This window comes from Eretmochelys imbricata, chromosome 20 (assembly GCF_965152235.1).
Source record: "Eretmochelys imbricata isolate rEreImb1 chromosome 20, rEreImb1.hap1, whole genome shotgun sequence".
In the NCBI taxonomy this organism is placed as follows: Eukaryota; Metazoa; Chordata; order Testudines; family Cheloniidae; genus Eretmochelys; species Eretmochelys imbricata.
In genome coordinates this window covers 361693-386616 of record NC_135591.1, presented here as the reverse complement: position 1 = coordinate 386616, position 24924 = coordinate 361693, and the positions used below count along the sequence as shown (strand labels likewise).

Genomic DNA, 24924 nt, shown 5'->3' with positions numbered 1-24924 from the left:
AGAGTAATGGGGTGAGAGATTTAAATCCCAATATAGCTGCTAATCCTGTTTAATTCCCTAAAGCCTTGCAGACCTGTTCTACTTGCAGTTAGTTTCACTTGTGGTAGGATCCATAAAGAGCAGACCACAAAAACGCAGCGCTGGCAGGTGTTAGATGTGAATTCGCTAAATGCGGGGTTCTGTTGTTCGTATGTGGGGTAGTCACGGTTGAGCAGAAGTAGTCTGACGGTACTTGAATCTGAGGGGCAGTATTGCTGTGGGTCACTACCAGCTAACCCAGAATACGTTCTGTTGGCTCATGGCGCTGGTGTGGCAATGCTTGTAGGACATAACTTATGTGCATGAGTATGTGCCGTTCAGGGATCACAATGTTACCTTCAGTAGAAGAATTAGATATTCCAGTGTATGATCAGATTTTATAAATGGATGCAGAAGAATTGTAATGTTTAATTTGTATTGGGTGGTCTAAAATACAGTGTTTAGAGCCCTCTTGGCACTGAAATGCTGCCACTAACTGAAAGTGAAATGCATAAATCCCAAGTAATAGTGGTTTCTGAAAGATCATCTTTAGTTCTTGGAATAGATAGTTAATTGTTCTCCCTGCTTCCCTTAGAGCAGATGGAAACATTGCAACGTTTGGCATAGCACCCCTCCACATGTGGCTGCTTTTCCCATTGTTAACATAAGTCTCTCATTCTAAAGTCTGCTAGTATTGATTCTGTTAGATTTCCTTAGTGTGTGGATTCAAGCCTTTTGTGTCTTATTTAACTCTCATTAGACCTTGATTCCCTTTTTTTCCTTATAAGGCCATCCTGTTTGATCACTTCCTGCTTCGGCTCCTAGCTTTTCTCTTCTCCCCCCTCCCCTATCCTAGATGCTTTCTCCATGTGGCACAGTTGTAACTATTCACAGCTGTCTGAAAGAGCAGCAGGCTAAGATCAGCACTGAGTCTTTGCTTCCTTTTGTACAGAAAAGAAGTGCTTTAATGCTTCATCAGGCAGTTTGACTGGCATTAACTTCTTATTGTTTTTAGAACACAGAAAATCTTCCCCCTCATTTGAAAAGGGGGACTCTGAGTGTGTTAAAGAAGAAGTGGGAGAATCCAATATTGGGAACACAGTCTGGGACGGAAACCCTACAAAGCAACTGTACTGAGGTTAGGCAGAAGGTCGCCAGCCCCAGTGTTGGAGTAGAAACCAACACTGCTTCTGAAGCAGAAACTGACCAAATATCAAGGGTCTATACTAGATCTCAACTCCGATCGCCTTCTGGAGCCTTTGGCCAATTGAAATATCCAAGTGTTGACAGCAAGGAGTCTAAGATCCACTCATTGGAGAGTGATAAAATGGAAAATTGTGTAAGAGAATCCAGACAAGTAGGCAAACCTGAGGCCAGTGAAAACCCGGACTCATCAGGGAAGATAGAGAAATATAGCATCCCACTAAACAAACTAAAGATGATGTTTGAGAAGGGCGAAGCAACTCAAACAAAGGTAAGGATTGTATAACTTCAGACCTTAAGAGGCTAAAAATTAACTGCCTCCTGGGCATCTGAAAACTCTCTGCAGGGGGTGGTTCAGAGCTATTAACTGTACAAATGGCAGTTTTGTTTTATTACTGAAGCTGAAAAATGTATCTTGAAGTGATTGGTGCTAAAGAGCTGAACACTCTACGGATGTCGCTGACTCTCCATGTATGCAATCTTGTAACTGTGTTGGTCCTAGGATATTAGAGAGACAAGATGGGTGAGGTAATATCTTTTTTATTTTATTTTATTTTTTTATTATTGGACCAACTTCTGTTGCTGAGAGAGACAAGTTTTTGAGCTTACACAGGACTTCAAAGCTTGTCTCACCGACAGAAGTTGGGCCAATAAAATATATTACCTCACTCACCTCGACTCACCGACTCTGTTTCAGAGTAGCAGCCGTGTTAGTCTGTATCCGCAAAAAGAAAAGGAGTACTTGTGGCACCTTAGAGACTAACCAATTTATCTGAGCATAAGCTTTTGTGAGCTACAGCATCCGATGAAGTGAGCTGTAGCTCACGAAAGCTTATGCTCAGATAAATTGGTTAGTCTCTAAGGTGCCACAAGTACTCCATTTCTTTTTGCGACTCTGCGTTGCAGCTCTACAATAGTAGTGAATTCTTCTTTTAACATGTTAATCTAGGATGGATAGATTATTTCTCTCATTTTTGGTTGGATCCAATTGAAAATACAGAATGGACTGGTATTTGAGTAAATTTATTTATTTATTTATTTATTTTGGAGCAAGGTGGGGCTGACTGCTTCTTAATTTCTCCTGTGGGCACTGAGCAGTGAGTCATTTAAATGTTAGTTGTAAAAAAAAAAACTATTAAGCTCCCTTTGTGAATAGCTTAACACCCGCTGCTGTGGGACAGGAAGGTCTGCCAAAGCTACAGGAAAAGTCTAAGGGCTTACTGTATAGTGTACTGAGCTGAAACTCCATCTCCTTTTTGCTATCCTCTCATCTGTGTATCTTAATAAATGTTTCCTATCAGAGAAAATCCTCTCTCAGGGAAAATAGCTAGACGAGCTCACGCCTTTGCTAGTTTTGACTTGCAAACGCACAGGGCTTGCATTTTCCTACAATTGCTCATGAAATTTGATCCTGCATGTGGACTGCAATTTTGTCCCCAGGGAGAATTGCTTAACTAGAAAATGAGTTGCATATGCCAGTGACTTACAACAGAGTCCTGGGGGCCTTGATGCTGGTGGATTCTCCAGTTTTCCCATAATTCCTTATATTTCTGGCTTTCTTTTACTCCGGATGGTTTTATTAGATCATTCAGTAAAACAAAGAAAAATCTTGGACAGGGAAGATATTTACTTTAGATATTAAATAAATGGGGGTCTTGGGGGACAGAATCTTTGGGTTAGGCTGAATATAGGCATTAAAAACGGTTTCTCACAGTAACTGTTTAAATCTGAGTTCTTAGTCTTCATTAATGTTTTTAAGAGCTGCCTTTGCTATTGACTCCATCCGTATGGTGTTAATTACAAGTTTCAGAGTGGCAGCCATGTTAGTCTGTATTCGCAGAAAGAAATGAAGTACTTGTGGCACCTTAGAGACTAACCAATTTATTTGAGCATAAGCTTTCGTGAGCTACAGCTCACTTCATCGGATGCATACTGTGGAAACTGCAGAAGATCTTTTTATACACAAAGCATGAAAAAATACCTCCCCACACCCCACTCTCCTGTTGGTAATAGCTTATCTAAAGTGATCACTCTCCTTACAGTGTGTATGATAATCAAGTTGGGCCATTTCCAGCACAAATCCAGGTTTTCTCTCACCCTCCCCCCACAAACCCACTCTCCTGTCGGTAATCTACTACCCAAGATCCATAAACCTGGAAATCCTGGGCGCCCCATCATCTCAGGCATTGGCACCCTGACAGCAGGATTGTCTGGCTATGTAGAGTCCCTCCTCAGGCCCTACGCTACCAGCACTCCCAGCTACCTTCGAGACACCACTGACTTCCTGAGGAAACTACAATCCATTGGTGATCTTCCTGATAACACCATCCTGGCCACTATGGATGTAGAAGCCCTCTACACCAACATTCCACACAAAGATGGACTACAAGCCGTCAGGAACACTATCCCCGATAATGTCACGGCTAACCTGGTGGCTGAACTTTGTGACTTTGTCCTTACCCATAACTATTTTACATTTGGGGACAATGTATACCTTCAGATCAGCGGCACTGCTATGGGTACCCGCATGGCCCCACAGTATGCCAACATTTTTATGGCTGATTTAGAACAACGCTTCCTCAGCTCTCGTCCCCTAAAGCCCCTACTCTACTTGCGCTATATTGATGACATATTCATCATCTGGACCCATGGAAAAGAAGCCCTTGAGGAATTCCACCATGATTTCAACAATTTCCATCCCACCATCAACCTCAGCCTGGTCCAGTCCACACAAGAGATCCACTTCCTGGACACTACAGTGCTAATAAACGATGGTCACATAAACACCCCCTATACCGGAAACCTACTGACCGCTATTTCTACCTACATGCCTCCAGCTTTCACCCTGACCATACCACACGATCCATCGTCTACAGCCAAGCTCTGCGATACAACCGCATTTGCTCCAACCCCTCAGATAGAGACAAACATCTACAAGATCTCTATCAAGCATTCTTACAACTACAATACCCACCTGCGGAAGTGAAAAAACAGATTGATAGAGCCAGAAGAGTTCCCAGAAGTCACCTACCACAGGACAGGCCTAACAAAGAAAATAACAGAACGCCACTAGCCGTCACCTTCAGCCCCCAACTAAAACCCCTCCAACGCATTATTAAGGATCTACAACCTATCCTGAAGGATGACCCAACACTCCCACAAATCTTGGGAGACAGGCCAGTCCTTGCCTACAGACAGCCCCCCAACCTGAAGCAAATACTCACCAGCAACCACATACCGCACAACAGAACCACTAACCCAGGAACCTTTCCTTGCAACAAAGCCCGTTGCCAACTGTGCCCACATATCTATTCAGGGGACACCATCACAGGGCCTAATAACATCAGCCACACTATCAGAGGCTCGTTCACCTGCACGTCCACCAATGTGATATATGCCATCATGTGCCAGCAATGCCCCTCTGCCATGTACATTGGTCAAACTGCACAGTCTCTACATAGAAGAATAAATGGACACAAATCAGATGTCAAGAACTATATCATTCATAAACCAGTCGAAGAACACTTCAATCTCTCTGGTCATGCGATTACAGACATGAAAGTTGCAATATTACAACAAAAAAACTTCAAATCCAGACTCCAGCGAGAGACTGCTGAATTGGAATTCATTTGCAAATTGGATACAATTAACTTAGACTTGAATAGAGACTGGGAGTGGCTAAGTCATTATGCAAGGTAACCTATTTCCCCTTGTTTTTTCCTACCGCTCCCCCCCTTAGATAAGCTATTACCAACAGGAGAGTGGGCGCGCGTGTGTGTGTGTGTGTGTGTGTGTGTGGTGGGGAGGAGGGGGAGAGAACCTGGATTTGTGCTGGAAATGGCCCAACTTGATTATCATACACATTGTAAGGAGAAAGCAAAGGAGTACTTGTGGCACCTTAGAGACTAACCAATTTATTTGAGCATAAGCTTTCGTGAGCTACAGCTCACTTCATCGGATGAAGTGAGCTGTAGTTTACAAAAGCTTATGCTCAAATAAATTGGTTAGTCTCTAAGGTGCCACAAGTACTCCTTTGCTTTTTGCCCTATAATAGTGTCCATTTGTTCTCATGATGGCATAAGATGAACAAAAGAGAGGACTATACCTCTCAAACTTTGAATCCCTCAACTCCCTGCTAACCAGAATCATAGTTTCTTTAGCACATGTCTCTAGATTGTAAACTCCTTGTGGGCTGTGACCAGATTTTGCTCTGGTTGATAGGATAGCCAGTACAGTGTGCTTTCATGCATAATGGAATGAATTACAGCACTTGGGAGTATTTTGCCCAATCTGTTTTAAAAGCATCATGAAAGAATATTACCTTAAGTTTCAGGAAACCTTAGCTTTTTATTTTATTTGTGTTGATGTGTTTAATCTGCATAATCTGAGTGAAGATTTCAGGGAAAGTTTGTTCAAATCAGTTCCAGTCTGCTGGCAGGAAGGAGGATGGGGGATGTGGGGAGGAGAGAGAGGAGGAGGAAACCACTCCTTAAGGAACTCAAGCAAGCTTCTAGATGTATGCATCTCTGTTCTTAGAAAGGATTGTTTGTCATCTAAATGAGAATGGAATCCAGATACTCACAAGGTTTAGTTATGTAGCTGAGAGCTTCTGGTTTGAGAGAACTACTATTCTTTCGTATTTCCAGATGCACTTACCTGACCAATTAAACTTTCTTCCTGGGTCATACTGTGCTGTTGTAAGAACTTGTTTGTTCCACCTTCCTTTCTGCCAACCACACCCAGTATAAAGAAGCATGAACTTTGTGTTTAACATTGCAAACTAGATGTCAAATATGTCTCCAGATTTATGCTAGTAGGATCTTTCAATGGGCTAATGCATCTGAAGTACACCTTCTCCCTTACCACCGCCCCTTAGCACTGTTCCATTAGCAGCACTCTCCCGAAAATCTCAGCCTAAAATACTCTGTTCCATGTACTGGGAGAAAAGAGAAACTGTTGTCTGTACTTTAATCCCAAACTGTAGGGTTTCAAGCACTTCAGAGTGTTGGCTCTGTGGTGGTGGAACTCAACAGGAATGTGCAAGCAAATCTTGGAGATGACTGAGGAGTCTGCAAATTCCTAGAAGAGCGTAGGCTCCACTTGGGTGCATCTATCAGTACCTTCACCAGAAGGAAAAGATTTGTGTCAATAAAATGCTTTTCCGGTAAGAAACATTACCAATTTCCTAAACTATAGAAATATAAAATTTCTAAACTTGCTAATGGAAAACAAGGGATTTTTCCAACTGCGTTTTCCTTTCCTGGTGAAGTTCCTGTTCTATGTGCTAAAGAGGCCTGATTTTTCACAGGGATTATCTTACAGTACAGCTCTGTAAGTATAAAACTGGAATTTCTATCAGTTTGGTGACGAGCAAAATGAGACTTGTTGGAAGCAGGAAAAGAAATGTGTGGTCGGAGTGTCTTGCCAAATCCCCGCCCCCGCACCCCCTCAATTTCCAGTGGGCTCTGAGACTTAACTCTTCCTGGGGAGAAAAGAGCTCTCATCACCTCATGCTGTTTTTATAGGTTGACTTTCAGCTGTGAAAACATCCAATTTTGGTGTAGGCAAACTAAACTGTGCACACGACAGAGCACTTAGAGGAGCTGTTGAAACTTATTTCTATAATCGTTAGATTTTTTTTATTGTGCACTAAAAAGTTGTATAGGGAGCCATTTGAGGGTTGATTGGAGCAAATATGTATCAAATCCAAAGGAACTGACCAGAGCATCTGTGTCTGCTGCTAGTACAAAACACCCTAGCATAAGAATGGTCATACTGGGTCAGATCGATGGTCCATCTAGCTCAGTATCTGTCTTCTAACAGTGGTCAATGTTGGATGCTTCAGAATGAACAAGGCAGTAAGTAATTGAGTGATCCATCTTGTCATCCTATCCCAGCGTCTGGCAGTCAGGCTTTGGGACAGCCAGAGCATGGGGTTGCATCCTTGACCATCTTGGCTAATTGTCATTGATGGACCTATCCTCCAGGAACTTTTTTTTTTTTTTGAACCCAGTTATAGTTTTGGCCTTCACAACATCCCGTGGCAGTGAGTTTCACAGGCCAACACTGAGTTGTGTGACTAAGTACTTCCTTTTGTTTGTCTTAAACCTGTTGCCTATTAATTTCATTGGGTGACCCTTGGTTCTTGTGTTATGTGAAAGGGTAAATAACACTTCCTTATTCGCTTTCTCCACACCATTCAGGATTTTTATAGACCTCTCTCCTATCCCCCCTTAGTCGTCTCTTTTTTTTAAACTGAAAAGTCCCAGTCTTTTTAATCTCTCTTCAAATGGAACTTGTTCCATACCCCTCATCATTTTTTTTTGTTGCCCTTCTCTGCACTTTTTCCAATTCTAATAACTTTTTTGAGACGGAGCGACCAGATCTGCACATGGTATTCAAGATGTGGGTGTACCGTGGATTTATATAGAGGCGTTACATCCAGCGTCACAACCATGTGGTTGGTGGTTTATCCTGGAGATCTGAGGCTATTTCTGTCTAGCACCAACCTATTGAAGTGTCAGCCTGACTACCAGACCTAATTTGGGGGTCAGTCTGACTCTGATAGGTTGTACTTATTGACTGCTATCAAATGTAACTGTAGTCATAAGCTAAAGTTTTTGTTCTCCTTTGTAGTTACTGAATGGTAATGCTGATGTATTGGTATCTTAACACCTATTTCTCTCTTAATTTCATATCTTGATTAAACGATTGTTACTGAGCTTGTAAACTGTTAATTTATAAACTGGTATGAGTGCTTATATATCTCCTTCCCTGGACATCTAGCTTGTAGGATATGTTGTGGATATCTAACATGTGGCATTCTAGTTGTCTTTCACAATCAAAAGGCATCTGTGGATATGTCTGGAGAGGTAGGTATCCTGTGACCGAACTTGATATTGCTTAAATAGGACGTCATGTGCTAGATTTGTTTAGTCCAGTAAAGGAGATTTGCTAGACACCTATGCATCTTAAAGGATTATGCACAACAATCTCTGCCTTGTCCAAACACCTCATAGGTGGGTTTTTGTCTTACAGATTTTTCGGGACCAGAGTAGGACTGCAGGTAGCAGGAGAATCTCTGAAAACAGCTTCTCTTCAGAGGACCTTGACATCTGCTCTGGAGAGAGGAGCCATAATGCTTCAGGTTGATTAGTCTTGAGCCATTTGGGCCTGTGCATTAAAACAACTCCCTTTTGTGCATGTAACAGGAGGGGAATAATGTCTGACAGAGGAAGGAGACAGAACACCTTCCATCTGAGGCTCAAGGCAGTGTGGCCCTTGAGCACAGGACTGGGACTAAAAGGAGCTGGGTTCTTATTCCCTACTCTGCCACTCTCCTGCTGGGTGATCTTGGGCAAGTTGCAAGACTGTAAAATGGAAATCATGATACTGACCTCCTTTGTAAAGTGCTTTGACGTCTACTGATAAGTGCTAGATAAGAACTAGGAATTATTGATGATGATATTTATCAACACTAATAAACTAAGATTTTTTTTTTTACATAATATCCTTGCACCCTGTATCTTTCTCTGGGATCCTACAGAGAAACTGAGGCATGGGAGAAAAAACTTCATAGCAGAGCTAATAGAAGCCATATCTCTTGATTCCTAGTCCCATTTTCTATTAGATGGTACTTTTTATTTTCTACGAGGAGAAGCAGCTTAATTTAGAAACCAGAGAAATAAACACTCTTGTCCCTAATTCCCTGCCTGCCAGTATTTCCCTTGTGACCCAGTAGTGTGAAATTCTTCATGTTGCTTTAAATCCCTCCAAAGTTATACACCTGCTATGGAATTCTTGACTGATGAGCACTACCTTGTATTGTACAGGTATCTTCAAACAGCTTTTGTTAGAACAATAGCTTTAAATGCAACACCTATGTTTCCAGCCTATGGCTAGCATTGAACTTTACTTCCTAATGCTGTAAACAATACCCTTATCTGAGCTAGGCTAGAGAGAGCAATGAAAGGTACCAATTCTTACCAGTGTACACCCTATTAAAACGTGCCTTCTAAATTCAAATGAAATTTTCATTTGAGGCTGGGTTAGTTAGTGAAAGGTCTCTTCATTTCTAGTTCTCCACATCGTGGTCAAAACTATTATGTAAATGGACCTTAACTGGGAAGCGAGGTAGTTGAATAATCAGAGGTGCTGGGCCCTTAAATCTTTTCCCTGTCTAAAATAAAGGCTGTAAGATAGTGGTGAACTGATGTGCAGAAAGGATGACTTGGTAATCTGTGACAGAGCACTGGGAGTTAAGAGATCTGGGTACTATTAACAGATCTACCACTGTGGCTTTGGACAAAATGCCTAATCTCTGTTCTTCCATCTCCTGCTCTGTAAAATGGATAGCTCCTGCCCATCTTGCCAGCATGATATGAAATTAGGTTTAGTTGTTTATGAAGTGTTTTGCTTTGAGATCTTCAGATGGAAGACACCATGTAAGTGGTATATTTGGGGATTTGTTAGTAGTGTAGGGTTAAGCTTTTACTTGTTTTTTTTTTTTTTAAAATAACCCTATGTGCCTTCCCTTCTCTTCCTCCATCACATTCCCAAAAAAACCCTGGGTACATTATTGGTGTAATGAACAGTCTTGCATTACCATTCTTCTCTGGGTTAAATATAATTGAACCCATTTGTTCTCAGCACTTCTCACCTGCTATCTGCTTGATAATGCCTATATATTCTTCCAAGTACAGATTGTTTTTACTGTCTTTACTGCTGAGGAGTTTACTGGCTGGATTGTGCGAAAGCAGATGTTAACTGCACTTTCTGAGGTGCTGCTTTTAGCATTCAGTTGTATTTGCTGGGGTAGACTGGTCCCCCTGGTATAGCATAAGCCATGGGATAGAACATCTCTCAAGTTTGGGATTCCCGTGTGTTTTGAGAGTGGAGGACAAAAAGACCTGAATCTCTTTGAACGGAAGATTTTACTGTTCAGTGCTTCACTTATAAGGTTACTCTAACCATATAACCTCCTTGTTCCAGATCACCTGGTGTGTAGCTCTCCAACATTCAGCCCAGACAAGCCAGAGACTAGAAGAAACCTGGAGATGCCTCCCCTAACAGAAACTTCAATAAAGGATAGAATGGCAAAATACCAGGCAGCTGTTTCCAAGCAAGGCAGCTCCACAGGCCACATGGTGCGTCTGTCTGTTCTATCTGTGAAGTAGCGGGTGTCATATTAGTGTAGCCCTGAGGCCAGTAAATGGTTCTGATGGAAACTAGGCTATTAAAATGTAATGTTCTCATGTTCGATGAGAACAGAGTATTCATTGTCTCACTTGGAATTAAAAGCTGTCTTCTGCTCTGAAGAATTGAGAACTGCAGCAAGAGATCTGTACTTGCCTCTTCCTGAAATAATCTTGATACTTTTTGTCTGCATACCTTCCTTGGAAATGCAACTGGCATCTTTTCTTTTTCTGCATGTCTGTAGCACTCTGTATCTGAGGATCTCTGCATGCTTTAAAAACATTAATGAAATGTAATCTTATGACCCCCCTGTGGTTTAGGGGAAAGTGAGGCACAGTGAGATGAAGTGACTTACCCAAGGTGATACAATAGAGTTCAGATCTCCTGATACTCTGTCCTGTGCTTTATAACCAGCCATCTTCCCCTTTGCAACCATTCTTCTTCACATCCCTTTTCTCATCTATTCGTATGAACTCAGTCTGTTTTTTCTTACCTGTGCTATTACAAAGATCTGAGCTGTCCTCATTGGCCAGATAGCTGAACAGGAAATGAGAAGCTACTGCATTGTAGCTAAAGAAACATCAAGAATCTAAGGAACTGTCAATTGGAACCATCAGCTTTTTTTAAATGTTAGAGGCTTTTGTTGATCTTGTGTCCTTTCTAGCCATACATTCCAAGTGGATGACCATATTCTAGGTAGAAAAACTAGTCTGACTTTGGCCCCCAGTGTTGAAGAGTCTCCAAGTTAAACTTGGGAAGTGCTTGTGGTTCTTAGAAGTGTCTATATCTAGAGATGCATTTTGAATCTTGCTGCTGGAACACCCCGGCCCAAGCTGAAGGGATTTCTCTCTGCCATATGCAGTGTGGGTCTAATTCTCAAGCCCTTGGGCAGTAATTGAAGTAAACTTAACGGCATGAGCTGAAAATAATTGCAGCCAATGTAACAAATCTGCTTAACTGCTAATAGCAGATTTTAGATCATGCTTCCCTGTGTTACATTCAGTTTGCTAAATTGCCTTTTCCAGTTTGTAACGGAGAAGGCTCGAGTTCACTGACTAAACCATTCCCAAGAAGCCAGCAGCCAACCAGTTTAACAAGTGGGCTCCTTTAGGTTTTGTTCACAGTGAAGTCCAAACCACACCAGCTGGAACAATAGCCTGGCTTGGTGTCCCATTGTGAGCAGAGCTTCTTTGAATGCCCCTGCAGGCTGAGCCTGTGCTATATAGATTATCACCCTCAGTCACTCCCAGCAGGATTCTATCGTGGCCTCTTAACACTGATTGTAGCTAAATGTGGATGCAAATGGCTACAGCTACAGCAATAAGAAAAGGAGGACTTGTGGCACCTTAGAGACTAACTAATTTATTTGAGCATAAGCTTTCGTGAGCTACAGCTCACTTCATCAGATGCATACAATGTTTGCAGTAGTTTTCAAGTAAGCCAGTGGAAGCTATGGCTCTTATTCCTTGGCAGAATCATTGAGAGCTATCCTCCCCCTATGAATTCCTTGTACCCCCCACTGTCAGGGGGCACAGTGGATCTTGCTGGTGTGGAAGTGTGCAATTTGTACTTTCCTACTTCATCCTACTTTTACTGGTATGTATCCAGCTGAAATACCAGTAAAATCTTAAAGCAAGGTCCAGGCCCAGGCCCATATATGCTCTATAACAGAACTATTAACCTTTTTGGAGAGAGAACTCTTTTGAGAGTTCTCTTGTGTAGACAGCACCTGCTCAGGACGAAGGGCTTGTCTACACTGGCAACGTTAAAGCACAGCCGCAGCAGCACTTTAACGTGGCTTGTGCAGTCACAGCAGAGGGCTGGGAGAGAGCTTTCCCAGCACCCTTAAAACACCTCCACGAGGGGTGCAGCTCCCAGCACTGGTGCACTCTCTCTACTGGCACTTTACAGCGCTGAAACTTGCTGTGCTCAGCGGGGTGTTTTTTCACATCCCTGAGTGAGAAAGTTGCAGCGCTGTAACATGCCAGTGTAGACATGCCCGAAGTATGCTGTGTTTTCTTCTGCTGTAAGTGTGATAGCATAATCCCTTCAGAACACTGCAAGGAATACTTATTACTTATTATATTTAAAGACCTGTCATATTAAACACTGAGGTTCAAAAAGATAAGTACTAGCATATCATAGAATATCAGGGTTGGAAGGGACATGTATTGAAGCTAGGGTAGAACTCACTTTCATAGAGCATTAGAGAATAATGCATGTTCCTTGCCCTGAAGTGCTTATGACCTAAATAAAATAAAACATGGGGGCAGCATTTCAGGTAAGGGAAGGTGTGGAATTATTCGGAGTGACAACAAGAAAGAAAAGTTGGTTTTAACGAAAAAATTGGTTGGTTCTGGATGGAAAGGTATTTTTGATACTGTGATGATGGCATGGAATAAAAGTTATACTCCCTTTATCCTGTATTTCCTCTCCCTCCTTGGTGTATTTCACCCATCAAATATTTGTAGACTTCTTTGTCCTCTTCTCTTTAGTCATCAGCTGTGTGTTACAGGACATAGTATTCACAAGACTTCTTTAAGAAGACACATAGAAAGCTCTTTCACTTTAAGGGAAAAAGAATGTCAACACTCAATTCCTTTGTTCTATAGAATGAGATTCAAGCCAGTGACAGTGAAATCAAGAGTTACAAATCTGAGCAGAAGGAGAATGTGCCTCCAAGTCCTGAGGACTCCATTTCCCATCAGGATGGGGATAAGGTAAGATGCGCTCATATTGATTGAGGATCAAGAACTCTCCTTGAAATGGAACTGCTTGAGGACATACAACAGGCGTCTGGAAATTGAGCTGTATTGGCTGATACAAATTATCTGCATGCTGTGGGACTCATGATTTTGAGATGATCAGAATTTAGGATAGTAATTACAAACAGGCAAGAGAAATCTTAATTTATAAGAATCAAAATAAAAAGTCCTTTTGTATGCAGAATATCTAGCTATTTTTTATAACTTTATCTAGAGGGGGTTGCACTTGTAGTCTGTCAGGATATGGTGAATGTTCTTGGTGTGGCAGAATCCTTGAATTTCATCATGATGGCATATTAAGAACATGGGAGGAAGAAGTGGAGCCTCCTGAGTCTTATTTCTGACTCTGCCATTCCCTGAGTGACCTTTGGGCAAGCCACTATACTCTTCTGTGCCATTTTCCCCATCTGTAAAATGGGTGGAAAACACCTTGCAGGTGTTAAATTTCTGGTAAGGTGCTTGGGGAGCCTCAGATGAGAGAAGATGTGTAAGTGCAAAGTACTGGGTGACAATGAATTGAAAGTAGGTCACTGCCGCAGAGTTGCCAGATCTTGGTTAATGTAACTGGCAACCTGATTAGCTTTTTTGTTCCTACTGTTTAAACTTAGTTTTAAAATAAACATATTATTACTGTCCCCTTATTCACACAACAAAACAAAGTCTCGGGGCATCTGTGACTTAAATTGGGGGATGGCAGAAGGGAATAAAAGTAGCCAAACAATAATAATGCAAATACTGTGCATTACAAGCTTTCTGACCACATGGCAGCCTAATGCTGGGGGGGCTTTTAAACCTTTCTGGACCTCCCTCGGCAGGCAGCCAGACTGTTGCTTTCAGCTTCTTGCTGGGAACTGAGCAAGTCTTCACATTTTAGCTGCTTGTGGGGTGGGAAAGCAGCCATCAAGGGGAGCCTCTTAAAAGGAAACCTATTAAATAAAAGCAGTTTCTCTCTTTCAGTTCACCTTTCTACTGTTGAATGGAAGGTTTGAATAAAACCCTCTCTCTGCTAGCTCCTAGAGTGAAGTCACTTTAATTTATAGACAGTCCTTTAGTGACTGACTTGATGTGTAATAAGTGCACAGTGTAAGAACCTACATTGAATAGACTGTTGTGTGGTAGTAGGATGGTCACTTTGACATCACTGCAGGATAAATCTAGTGTCCCTGTCCAGGGCACACCTATTAACTGGCAGAAATTTCTGGAGAAAGAGAAATGTTAAGCAGAACCTCGCTTACTTGTACACTCATACTTTAAGTGCAAAAAACCACTGCTTCCCTCATCCTGCACATCCCAAAGACTCAGTAACAGAGTGGTTAGAAGTGATCTTTGTTATGAGTACAAAGTAAATTGTGGAATGCTTATTAGGAAGTATCATTAAAATTAAACTAGTCAAATGAACAAAGTATGTTATCTGGACTTGTTTGTTTGCTTCCTCATTAATTTCCAAAGTGCAATCCTTTGCAATGGGTCTTTCAGTCATTAGTGTGAATTAGTGAAGTTCTGCTGTTAATCTCATTATGGCATTTTAGTTCCTCAATGTTTAAGTATAGTTAAGCTATATTTTATTTAATATATAGATAGAACCAGGTTAAAATAGCCTTCTAGAACCTGCATTGGGCATTTCACCTGGTAAATAAATTATTCTGTACCTGAAACAAGTTATAATAGGCTGTGTCAACAGTTCTGTTAATGAAAGAATCTTGTACTTCAGAGAATTAGTATGTGTGAGTTGAGCAGAAGGCATTAAACAGTGAAATTTGTAAATCAATCCTTTTCTAACGAATGATGTAGAAGACAGACGAAGCATGTTTCTTCTACATCACAGCTTGTAGTTTTAGGGGGAAATTTTCAAAATCAAGAGTCACTTAGGCTCCTATGTATCCTTGACTACTCAAGAAGTGGCAGCAAGGGAGACCCTGAAGAAGGTGAGAAATGGAGAAAATGTTTTGTAGCCAGTGCTAGCATCGTTGAGAAGTTCTTAGCTTAGGTTGGACACTGGCTAGTAAATAGGTTTTTCTGTTTTATTGTTCTATTAATTGCCCATTATTTTGCTACTCATGCTGGGATTATCCATTTCTAAATTTTGAGTCTGTTAGCTGGTGAGCCCAGCTGACTTTCATATGGTTCACAGTATAACATTTCTTTTGCAGGTTTTCTTCAGTGAGAAGAGTCTGGGTTTCCACTCCAATCTTTCTGAAGATGGCACCAGTAAGCACTCATTCTCCTAGCCCAATAAATATAGAGTGGGCAAGTGGATGGCAGGATGTGTTGGCACTATCTACTTGTATGCCATGCTTATGTCAAGATCGGTTTGCCCTTAGAACCCATAGCTTCTGGAGGAAGCATCAGGCTTCCCATTTAATCGAAGGTATATGCTGGTCAAGACTGCTTCATAAAGCTAAAGTTAGATGAAATCCAATCTGAGCATAAGAACTCTGATCCTAACACACATAATGGAAGCCCACTTACATTATCTAGGCACCTTCTTGCAATTTTGTAGCACATATAAGCCAGTTGTTTGGTTAAAATGGACATTTGTTCATGGCCCTGTAATGGTCAGCCTTGTCTTATAAACTCCCATTTCCAGTGGTATAGAAATTGACTGTAGAATTTGCTGATTATCATAGAATATCAGGGTTGGAAGGGACCTCAGGAGGTCATCTAGTCCAACCCCCTGCTCCAAGCAGGACCAATCCCCAATTAAATCATCCCAGCCAGGGCTTTGTCAAGCCTGACCTTAAAAACTTCTAAGGAAGGAGATTCTACCACCTCCCTAGGTAATGCATTCCAGTGTTTCACCACCCTCCTAGTGAAAAAGTTTTTCCTAATATCCAACTTAAACCTCTCCCACTGCAACTTGAGACCATTACTCCTTGTCCTGTCATTTTCTACCACTGAGGATATTCTAGAATCATCCTCTTTGGAACCACCTCTCAGGTAGTTGAAAGCAGCTATCAAATCCCCCCTCATTCTTCTCTTCTGCAGACTAAACAATCCCAGTTCCCTCAGCCTCTCCTCATAAGTCATGTGTTCCAGACCCCTAATCATTTTTGTTGCCCTTCACTGGACTCTCCAGTTTTTCCACATCCTTCTTGTAGTGTAGGGCCCAAAACTGGACACACTATTCCAGATGAGGCCTCACCAATGTCGAATAGAGGGGGACGATCACGTCCCTCGATCTGCTGGCTATGCCCCTACTTATACATCCCTAAATGCCATTGGCCTTCTTGGCAACAAGGGCACACTGTTGACTCATATTTTTTTTCCTGCAGTCAAGAGAAAAACCATTCCAGTATGATTATGAAACTTGTCATATGATAGCCCAAAAGAAACAGATCTTATTCATAAAATTTGAATAAAATTGGGACTCTGTGGTTGTTTAAAATGTTTGTAAAGATTACTGTATTCCAAATAACAATCCTATTTGAACACTTGCAACCCCTTCAGATTCTTAGGATTTTTCCAATAAAAATCTTGTGCTCAAGCTCAAGATCTGGGAATTTTTTTCAGATTTATAAACTGGTTTGTAACTGTAGTACTGAGACTGCTTTAATGCTTGCTTTATAAAGGGTTTAAATTTAACCCCAGCAGTGCAGTTCTCCCACCATTTGGACCTAGTGTTCCAGTGCCAAACAGTGGCTAATCTGTTGGCTACAATCAGCTACTTCTAATATATTTGTTGACTAAAGTGCCTTCCAAAGGTACTTAAGCACATGTTTATAGCCCATTGACTTCAAGCTTAACTTTAGGCATGTGCTTAACATATTTATTAAACTGGAGCCATATTTTCCCAGAAACTCAGTTAGTGCATACTGAGAAGCTGGCACCTATCTCATTTCCTCAGCACAGCCACTCAATCATTTGGTAATTTTGGTGCAGGAAAAAGATGAGTAAATATATTTGCTTGCTCTGGCACTAATGGTTTAGTCATACATGTTTAGGAACAGATAGACCTTTAAGCCTTTCTCTGACAAAACTGCTACATGGTCTTATCAGACTGAACTTCCTAGGAGTTTCTCGTGGTTTTTAAAAATGAGTTTAACAGACCTTTCCTTCCCCTCCCAGTTGAACTAAACTCGCAGAGTGAGACTGAAGCCAAGAGACGTGTCTATGCGAAACAGCAGAGCTCTAATTCCAAACCAGCCAACCAGACTGACCCCTCTCCACCAAAAGTAGTAAAGGTACAAGAGCTATTTATTTCCTAAGCACTAGCAACAGTTAATACTTAAGTAAATCTGATTGTAACACAGACTCAATCCAGCCTATGAATCTGTGTTTGCACTCCCAGGGGATTTTATGCTATTGATCCACCGATATCCAAACTTTCTTCAGCAGAGAGCTCTTAAACTCACAGCTTTGCTCTATGGTGAAGTCTTTATTTTGACATCTTCTCAAAAAACTCATGCTGGAACTAACTCCTGACAGAAAAGAGACTGGTATAAAGGAACTTTGCCCAGTGCTCGGCACAGGGTTTTGAGTTCTGAATGGAAAAGCATCTCAACACAATTGTAATTTAGTTCTTCAAAGATGGAGTTTGTGAGTTGCCTGCTGATAGCTGCCATACTGTTAAAGGGGCGCTGTTCCAGTGACAGTAAGGGACTACTAATTTGCTTCTTGATGGGAGGAGAAGTTCTACATCCAGACTTCTGTACTCAGGTCTTGCATTGACAAGCTCTGGGCTTTTCTTACGTCAGAGTTCCTAGAGATTTTCATCTAGGTCCTGATGCTAATCTTTAAAGCCCACCCTGGGGCCTGGCTGTCTGCCTTCCTCTCCTCAACCATGATAGCAGCTGCAATCAAGTAGGTATTCATAGTTGAGGGATCTCAGTGTACAACTCCTCGGAGCTGGAGTCCTGGCATTCTCAGAGGCAAGCCCTTAGATGTGAAATTCCCTTCCATTGGAGATCAGGATGAGTCCAAGTTTTATCACCTTTAGAGCCCAGTACACTACTCCTCTCTTTAGCCAATACTTTCTTCAGTAGTGATGGCTGTAGACCTGCTCGTGACTTTCTGGGATATAAACAGGCAAGAACAACCCCAATATAACCGTAGCTGAGGAAGCAATGGAGAATTTTTGGATAGGGATCATTTTCTCACTTCGAGGCACGCAGATACTATGAGATAGGCACTTCAGTGATATCTCAGTAATGTGATGTGAGGTGCATCCTCTTCACACGTGCTATCTCAAATAGGAAGTCTTACCTCTGCTCTGCCACAGACTCCTATGTTACTCTTGGGCACATCACTTCACCACTCTGCATTTTTTTCCCCATCTGTAAAAGAGGGGTAGGTATAATACTTCTTTTATTTAAGAAGATAGCAAGATTTATCACAATGCTGTGAGCACCTCTTCTGAAAGGTGCTGTATGCGCAAAATTTGAGATGGCAAAAATGCCTTTAGGATTGTATAATTTAGAAGGTATTCCAGTGTGTGTTCATATGTAAGCTACTTATCCTTTAAGTTTATGGTTCTTTGTGCTTATTTCAAAAGAATCTGCATCCTGTTCACATGATAAAACCCAGCTTGGATCTCGGATCTCTGCCTTCATTAATAGTTGTTGCTGCAGGTTTTAGAGAACACCCCAGATGCTGCTGATTTCATGTAAGGTTCCTATTTCTCTTCCAGCTTCTGTTTCCTGTTCCTGGTTCCTAATCTCTACTCCTGCCTTCTGCTTCCCTTCTAATGTGAGCTCAACTCTCGGCTATTTCTCCAGTTCTCCTTTTTTTTATTAACTGGGCTTCACCCTCCTCCTGTAGTAGCTATGTACAGTAATGCCCAGAAAGGAAATTTTTCTCTATGCACCCCAAAAACCATCTCTACAGCAGACAAACAGGGGTCACTGTATACCCATGTAAGTTCCTCCTCTTAGATGGGGACATGTATTGCAATAACACATGCTAGCACTATGCAGTGCAGCCTTGCACTTATGCTGTCTTTGGAAGGAGGGTAACTTTTTTTATTGGTAAGCAAGTTAGTAATGCCTTGTTCCTTTTTGTGGCAAGGGTGGGTGAGTAGATCTTTGTCCGGGCTAGTAGACATCAATGGCGTGTGTTAGAGATTGCACTGACTCACTCACACAAAGGTTTCAGAGTAACAGCCGTGTTAGTCTGTATTCGCAAAAAGAAAAGGAGTACTTGTGGCACCTTAGCGACTAACCAATTTATTTGAGCATAAGCTTTCGTGAGCTACCGCTCACTTCATCGGATGCATACTGTGGAAACTGCAGAAGACTTTATATACACAGAGACCATGAAACAATACCTCCTCCCACCCCACTCTCCTGCTGGTAATAGCTTATCTAAAGTGATCACTCTCCTTACAATGCGTATGATAATCAAGTTGGGCCATTTCCAGCACAAATCCAGGTTTTCTCACCACACCCCCTCCTTTTCCCAAAAACCACACACACAAACTCACTCTCCTGCTGGTGTGTGTAATAGTTATTGTGTAATATAGCTTGTGTGTGTGTGTGTGTGTGTGTGTGTGTGTCTCTCTCTCTCTCTCTCTCTCTCTCTCTCTCTCTCTCTCTCTCTCTCTCTCTCTCTCTCTCTCTCTCTCTCTCTCTCTCTCTCTCTCTCTCTCTATATATATAAATAAATAAATAAATAAATAAATAAATAAATAAATAAATAAATAAAAAAATAAATAAAAAAAAAAAAAAAAAAAAAAAAAAAAAAGTCTTCTGCAGTTTCCACGGTATGCATCCGATGAAGTGAGCTGTAGCTCACGAAAGCTTTTGCTCAAATAAATTGGTTAGTCTCTAAGGTGCCACAAGTACTCCTTTTCTCTTCACACAAAGGTGAGAACATTGGTGCAAAAGGTCAGTGCCTTGAAGTTTCCTTTCAAAAATAAATAAATCACATGAGGCTCTGGGAGTTTTTTGAGGTTTCTTATCAAGCTCTCAGTATGGATTAGGCCCTTAGTGTCATTTCAAATACCTAATATCAAAGTTTATTTTTAAAGTTCTCATCTCTCTACAATCTAAGTGTATTAGACTAGAAATAATATATAGCAAACTACCTAATTATGTGCAACATTAAAGTTGTGACAAACCAGTTTAAATCAGCTGGCTCTGTTCAGCAACCTGATCCTCATCTATTATAACCTTCAATTCTTAACCATGTCATCATTTTATTTAGAATACAAACTAGACACCAACCCCTGTAACTGTCTCCTGTGATGTTGCACTTCCTGCTTCCGTATTCCTTAACCATCATATCCTTCTCTTAAAGGCTTTTAATAAACTTATAGTAGAACACGCCTTTGCAACAAAGTTGACAGTATCTAAATATGATTTTCTGTAACCCTTTGACACAGGACCTAGGTAACTTTCTATTCTATTGCTAGAAAAGCTGTTGCAATTGGGTCAGTCCAGAAGGGCCAGCTTTTTGTCTGGATAGTCAATATGCCATTTCCTCTTTTTATTAAGCTTCCATATTAAGTCACCGCTAGCAGGTGTGTTAAGGAGTAAGGAGCATCAGGTGACCTCTTTGGTGGACATAGAATATCACCTCCCTGATGCTGTCAGGACACATGTTCTGAGGTTATTCCCAAGTAGCACAATGCTGACACTTAATATTTACTAGTTTTGGGTTTATCCTTACGACATTTCTTAACTTACGGGATGTTGCCTCTTATGCAGTACATGCACTGTTACTAGTATGTCAACATCAGGGTTAACTTTAGTTATCTGTTATGTAACTTTAATTTTAGTGAAACTACAAATCCCTAAAAGCTGAGTGTAGCTAGTGCCTTTGCTAGAGCTCTGAAATTTTTCGTGTGGGGTTAGATACATTTCTTGCTGCCCTGAACTACTGAGACTAACTTTCTAAAAGCAGCTGTAGGAATAAATTGCTGGCTTAATCAGTTTGTATTGAAAGTTGCTTAAGTGAGCCGCCTTCATTCCTAAAGCCATAAGCATTTAGTAAAACTTACTCAGCCTAAACCTTTGAGCAAATTGTTTCCCTCCTGTCATCCTCTTCTCTTCTTCTCTCTCCACCCCCCTCCCCCCCCCCGGCTTATCTGGCTGCCTCATTACTTGTTCCCCATGCTGAGCTTCTTGTATTGCTGTTCATCCCACTGTTTCTTTTAAACTTATCCCCTTTTGTATTTTCCCCACTTCCTCATCTTTCCCTATCAGCAGGCTTGAGGCAGAGAGGATAGGACAGGACATAGAAGGTATGATTTACACTGCCATTAAACACCTGTGGCTGGCCTATGTCAGCTGACTCTAGCTTGCAGGGCTCAGGCTACAGAGCTGTAACATTTCCGTGTAGGCATTTGGGCTCAAGCAGGAGCCCAGGCTTTGGGACCTTTCCCCTCTCACGAGGTCCCAAAGCTTGGACTCCAGTCTGAACCTGAATGTCTACACTATAAAAATTTATAGCCCTTGAGCCCAAGTCAGCTGACCCAGGCCAGTTGCAGGTGTTCGGTTTCAGTGTAGATGTACTCAGTCTCTTGGGAATGGCTTGACAGAGCTTTCTTTATGACCCATGTGAGAATTTTAACACTTCCACTGTCCATTCTTGACTATTGTTTTATCTCAGAGGTTTAGGTGATAAGGGAGCAGAGAGGGAGAATGCAGGATAGGCTCTTGCTATCAAACCAAGGCAATGAGCCTGTAATAGGTCTGCTTCACTCAACTAGGATACAGGGGGTCACTCTAGGAACTACCTTCAGAGCTGCTAATTATTAAATATTAAGTAAGTTGTTTGAGAACTCTGGAAGTCTTGGACAAAACCCAAGTCAAGTCTCCTCACCCACTAGTTCTTGTCCAGTTAAGAAGCCTTCTTTTCTTCCCTTAGAAGTTTCAGCTGCCAGTGAAGGAAACCTGTGTTGCATGTCAGAAGACAGTGTACCCAATGGAACGTCTCTTTGCCAACCAGCAGGTGTTTCATGTCAGCTGCTTCCGCTGTTCACATTGCAATAGCAAACTCAGGTAATCTGTGCTGAGGGTGAGGTATATTAGTGTCAGTCTTTTAGAAGGAAATTCAACCTTCCTAAAATATAACAGGAAGCGGAATACGGAATATGTGCAAATATTCGTCTGTGAGGAAGGCAGTGTAGTCTAGTTGATTGAGCAAGGGCCTGGGAGTCAGGTTGTACTCCCAGCTCTGCTGCTAACTTGCTACATGACCTTAGACATGTCACTTGAATTTTCTATACTAGTTTTCCTATCTGTAAAATGGAGATAATTCCTACCTGCTGTAAAGATCTTTAAGCACTTAAGAGGAAAACCCATAAAAATGCCTTTTTATATTGGGTAGGACCTTCCCTCTGGTGACACCAGGTCAACACACTGTAAAACTTGCTTTTCTAAAAACTTTGAAGAGCTGTTTAATGCCAAGTTTTTCAGTGACCTAGCTAAAATTAGGGCCTTAATCTGCAACTGATTGAGAGACATGTGGAGTGCTAACGTTTTGTTTTCTTGAACAGTCTTGGAACATATGCATCTCTACGTGGGAATATTTATTGCAAGCCTCACTTCAATCAGCTCTTTAAATCCAAAGGCAACTATGATGAAGGTTTTGGGCACAAACAGCACAAGGAACTATGGGTAAGCAAAACTGAGAACGAAGAGTCCCTGGAGAAATCTGCCCACACTGAAAATACAATAGAAGGCCCTCAAAGTCCAGGAGTAGAGGATGCCCCAATTGCAAAGGTGGGAGTTCTTGCAGCTAGCATGGAAGCAAAAGTTTCAGCTTTGCCTGGAAGGGAAGAGAAACCAGCAGAAACAAAAAAACTGAGGATTGCATGGCCACCTCCATCAGAGCTAGGTAGTCAAGGAAGTGCATTGGAAGAGGGTATCAAAGTATTTAAGCCAAAGTGGCCCCCAGAAGATGAGGTGTCAAAGCCAGATGTGCAGGAGGATGTGGACCTGGATCTCAGAAAACTACGAAGAACATCCTCACTGAAGGAAAGAAGTCGTCCATTTACAGTAGCAGCCTCATTTAGAACAATGTCTGTTAAGGGCCATAAAACAGAGAACGTATCTTCTCCTTCCAAAGCAGACAGGGTCATGTTCAAACCAAGTGAAGAACTAGAGAGGGAGGCAGTGATGGAAAGAAAGCAAAAGGGAAAAAAAGCTGAGAATGGGAACATCCAGAACACTCAAGAAAAGAATAAAGAACTGGAGGAAGAAAGAGGAAGGGAAGTACCTGATGTCAAGGCAGACAGGGAAGAAAACTGGATACAGAATGGTCAGGTGGGTATGGAGACAGATGATGAAGAAAATGCCACAGTGCAGCAGCCATCTCCAAATGAAGAAATATTTGACTCCAACTCTCCTAAACGTATCAGCTTATCGAACGTGGTCACTGCTAAGGAATTATCCCCTAGCCAGAACAGCAAATCCAAAGATGATGTGTTCTGGGAAGGTGAAGATGTGGAAGATTTGTCTGTGGAAGAACAGATCAAGAGGAATCGTTACTATGAGGAAGAGGATGAAGATGAAGAATAAATTGGTCTTTCACTAGAAAACTTGCTGCAAGGTGCTGGGCCTTAAATTGGTGTATTAGCTTTTAACAAGCAGTTGCCCTCTGTAAAAGTGATGCTATACTGCACATTGACACATTAGGGAACAATAGAATGTACAGATATGAGGTAGAAAAGTACACTAGAAACCTGCAAAGATCATATCTAGCTGTATGGAAACATCTGATCCCTTGGTGTGGGACAGCTGTTCCTACATCAGGTAATCACAATTTACAGCATGAGAACACAGCTCTATTCTATACCCTGGTCATTGCTGTATTTTATCCTTTTTGTGTTTTGGCACTTATTCCAGTAACAGTAGTTTGCAGGATTCCACTGTACTCCCAAAGGTGGTATTAAACACTTTCTGTAATACACTATTATTACCACTATGAATGCTACTGCAGAGCTTAGGGACCAATTCCAAAGGGACTTGAAGGCCTGCTTCAAAAATGGTGACTGAATGCACTTTAATACGTGTAAAGGGCACAGCTGGGATGTTTTCCTCATGAAAACGCTAATTGTCTTTGTGCTTCGTATCTAGCAACTAAAATATATTAAGTACTCAGAATGCAATGTAATTCCTTTTATTTGCTTGCTCTTGATGAGCGGAAAACTTCTTACTTTGCACTCTGCTCTCCTGTATACACGACTAATTCTAAACTGGAATTAAGAGGTAGTACAGCCCTCTGGCTGGCTAATGCACCAGTGTGCCCCTTGCTGGAATAGTAGTGCGGATCAAACCCAATGATGACTGATGGTACTCTTGAAGACAAGCCACCCCTTTCACAAGAGTCTGCAGGGCAATACTCTTGCGTTCCATGTGCATTTTCTGAGGTGACTTTTTTTTCTACTTTTAGATTTTATTCCCTCTTCTGATTCACTTAAAACTGCAAATAACTTTTGTAAGGCCTTTTGACAGTTATTAAACCCTACTTGTACCAAACTGCCAGAGATCTTTTTTAATAGTTACAACTGTGAGACTTGCACATACAAACTCTAAGAGAACTAGACAAACAGTGGGATTCTTTCTTGGGACTGGTTTCTAGCAAAGCTTTTAGTACATTTTTAAATTTGACAGGATTTATTTTACAAATAATAATTTGAATGGGGGAAGGGTTTATTCCTATAGTAGTTTATTTTCTGTACTGTATTCACTTGAGAATTAGTCAACTATATTTTTATAGAGGTGTAAAATATTCTACTTTCTTCCAATCTTGCTAAGTATGAAACATTTTTATTCAATAAAGCTTTGTCATTTACTTTGAA

General features: G+C 41.4%; 1 protein-coding gene across 4 annotated transcripts in view; it reads left to right on the top strand.

The window, feature by feature from the left end:
* LIMA1 (LIM domain and actin binding 1) overlaps positions 1-24924 on the top strand; it is a 39781-nt gene extending 14857 nt beyond the window's left edge. For all 4 annotated transcript variants that reach the window (XM_077838668.1, XM_077838669.1, XM_077838667.1 and 1 more), the window contains 8 exons: positions 1034-1492; positions 8260-8368; positions 10213-10367; positions 13029-13136; positions 15332-15389; positions 17247-17362; positions 21987-22120; positions 22618-24924. In XM_077838668.1, coding sequence (XP_077694794.1) covers positions 1034-1492; positions 8260-8368; positions 10213-10367; positions 13029-13136; positions 15332-15389; positions 17247-17362; positions 21987-22120; positions 22618-23641 — 2163 coding nt within the window. In that variant the 3' untranslated portion in view covers positions 23642-24924. The remainder of the gene's footprint in view (positions 1-1033; positions 1493-8259; positions 8369-10212; positions 10368-13028; positions 13137-15331; positions 15390-17246; positions 17363-21986; positions 22121-22617) is intronic.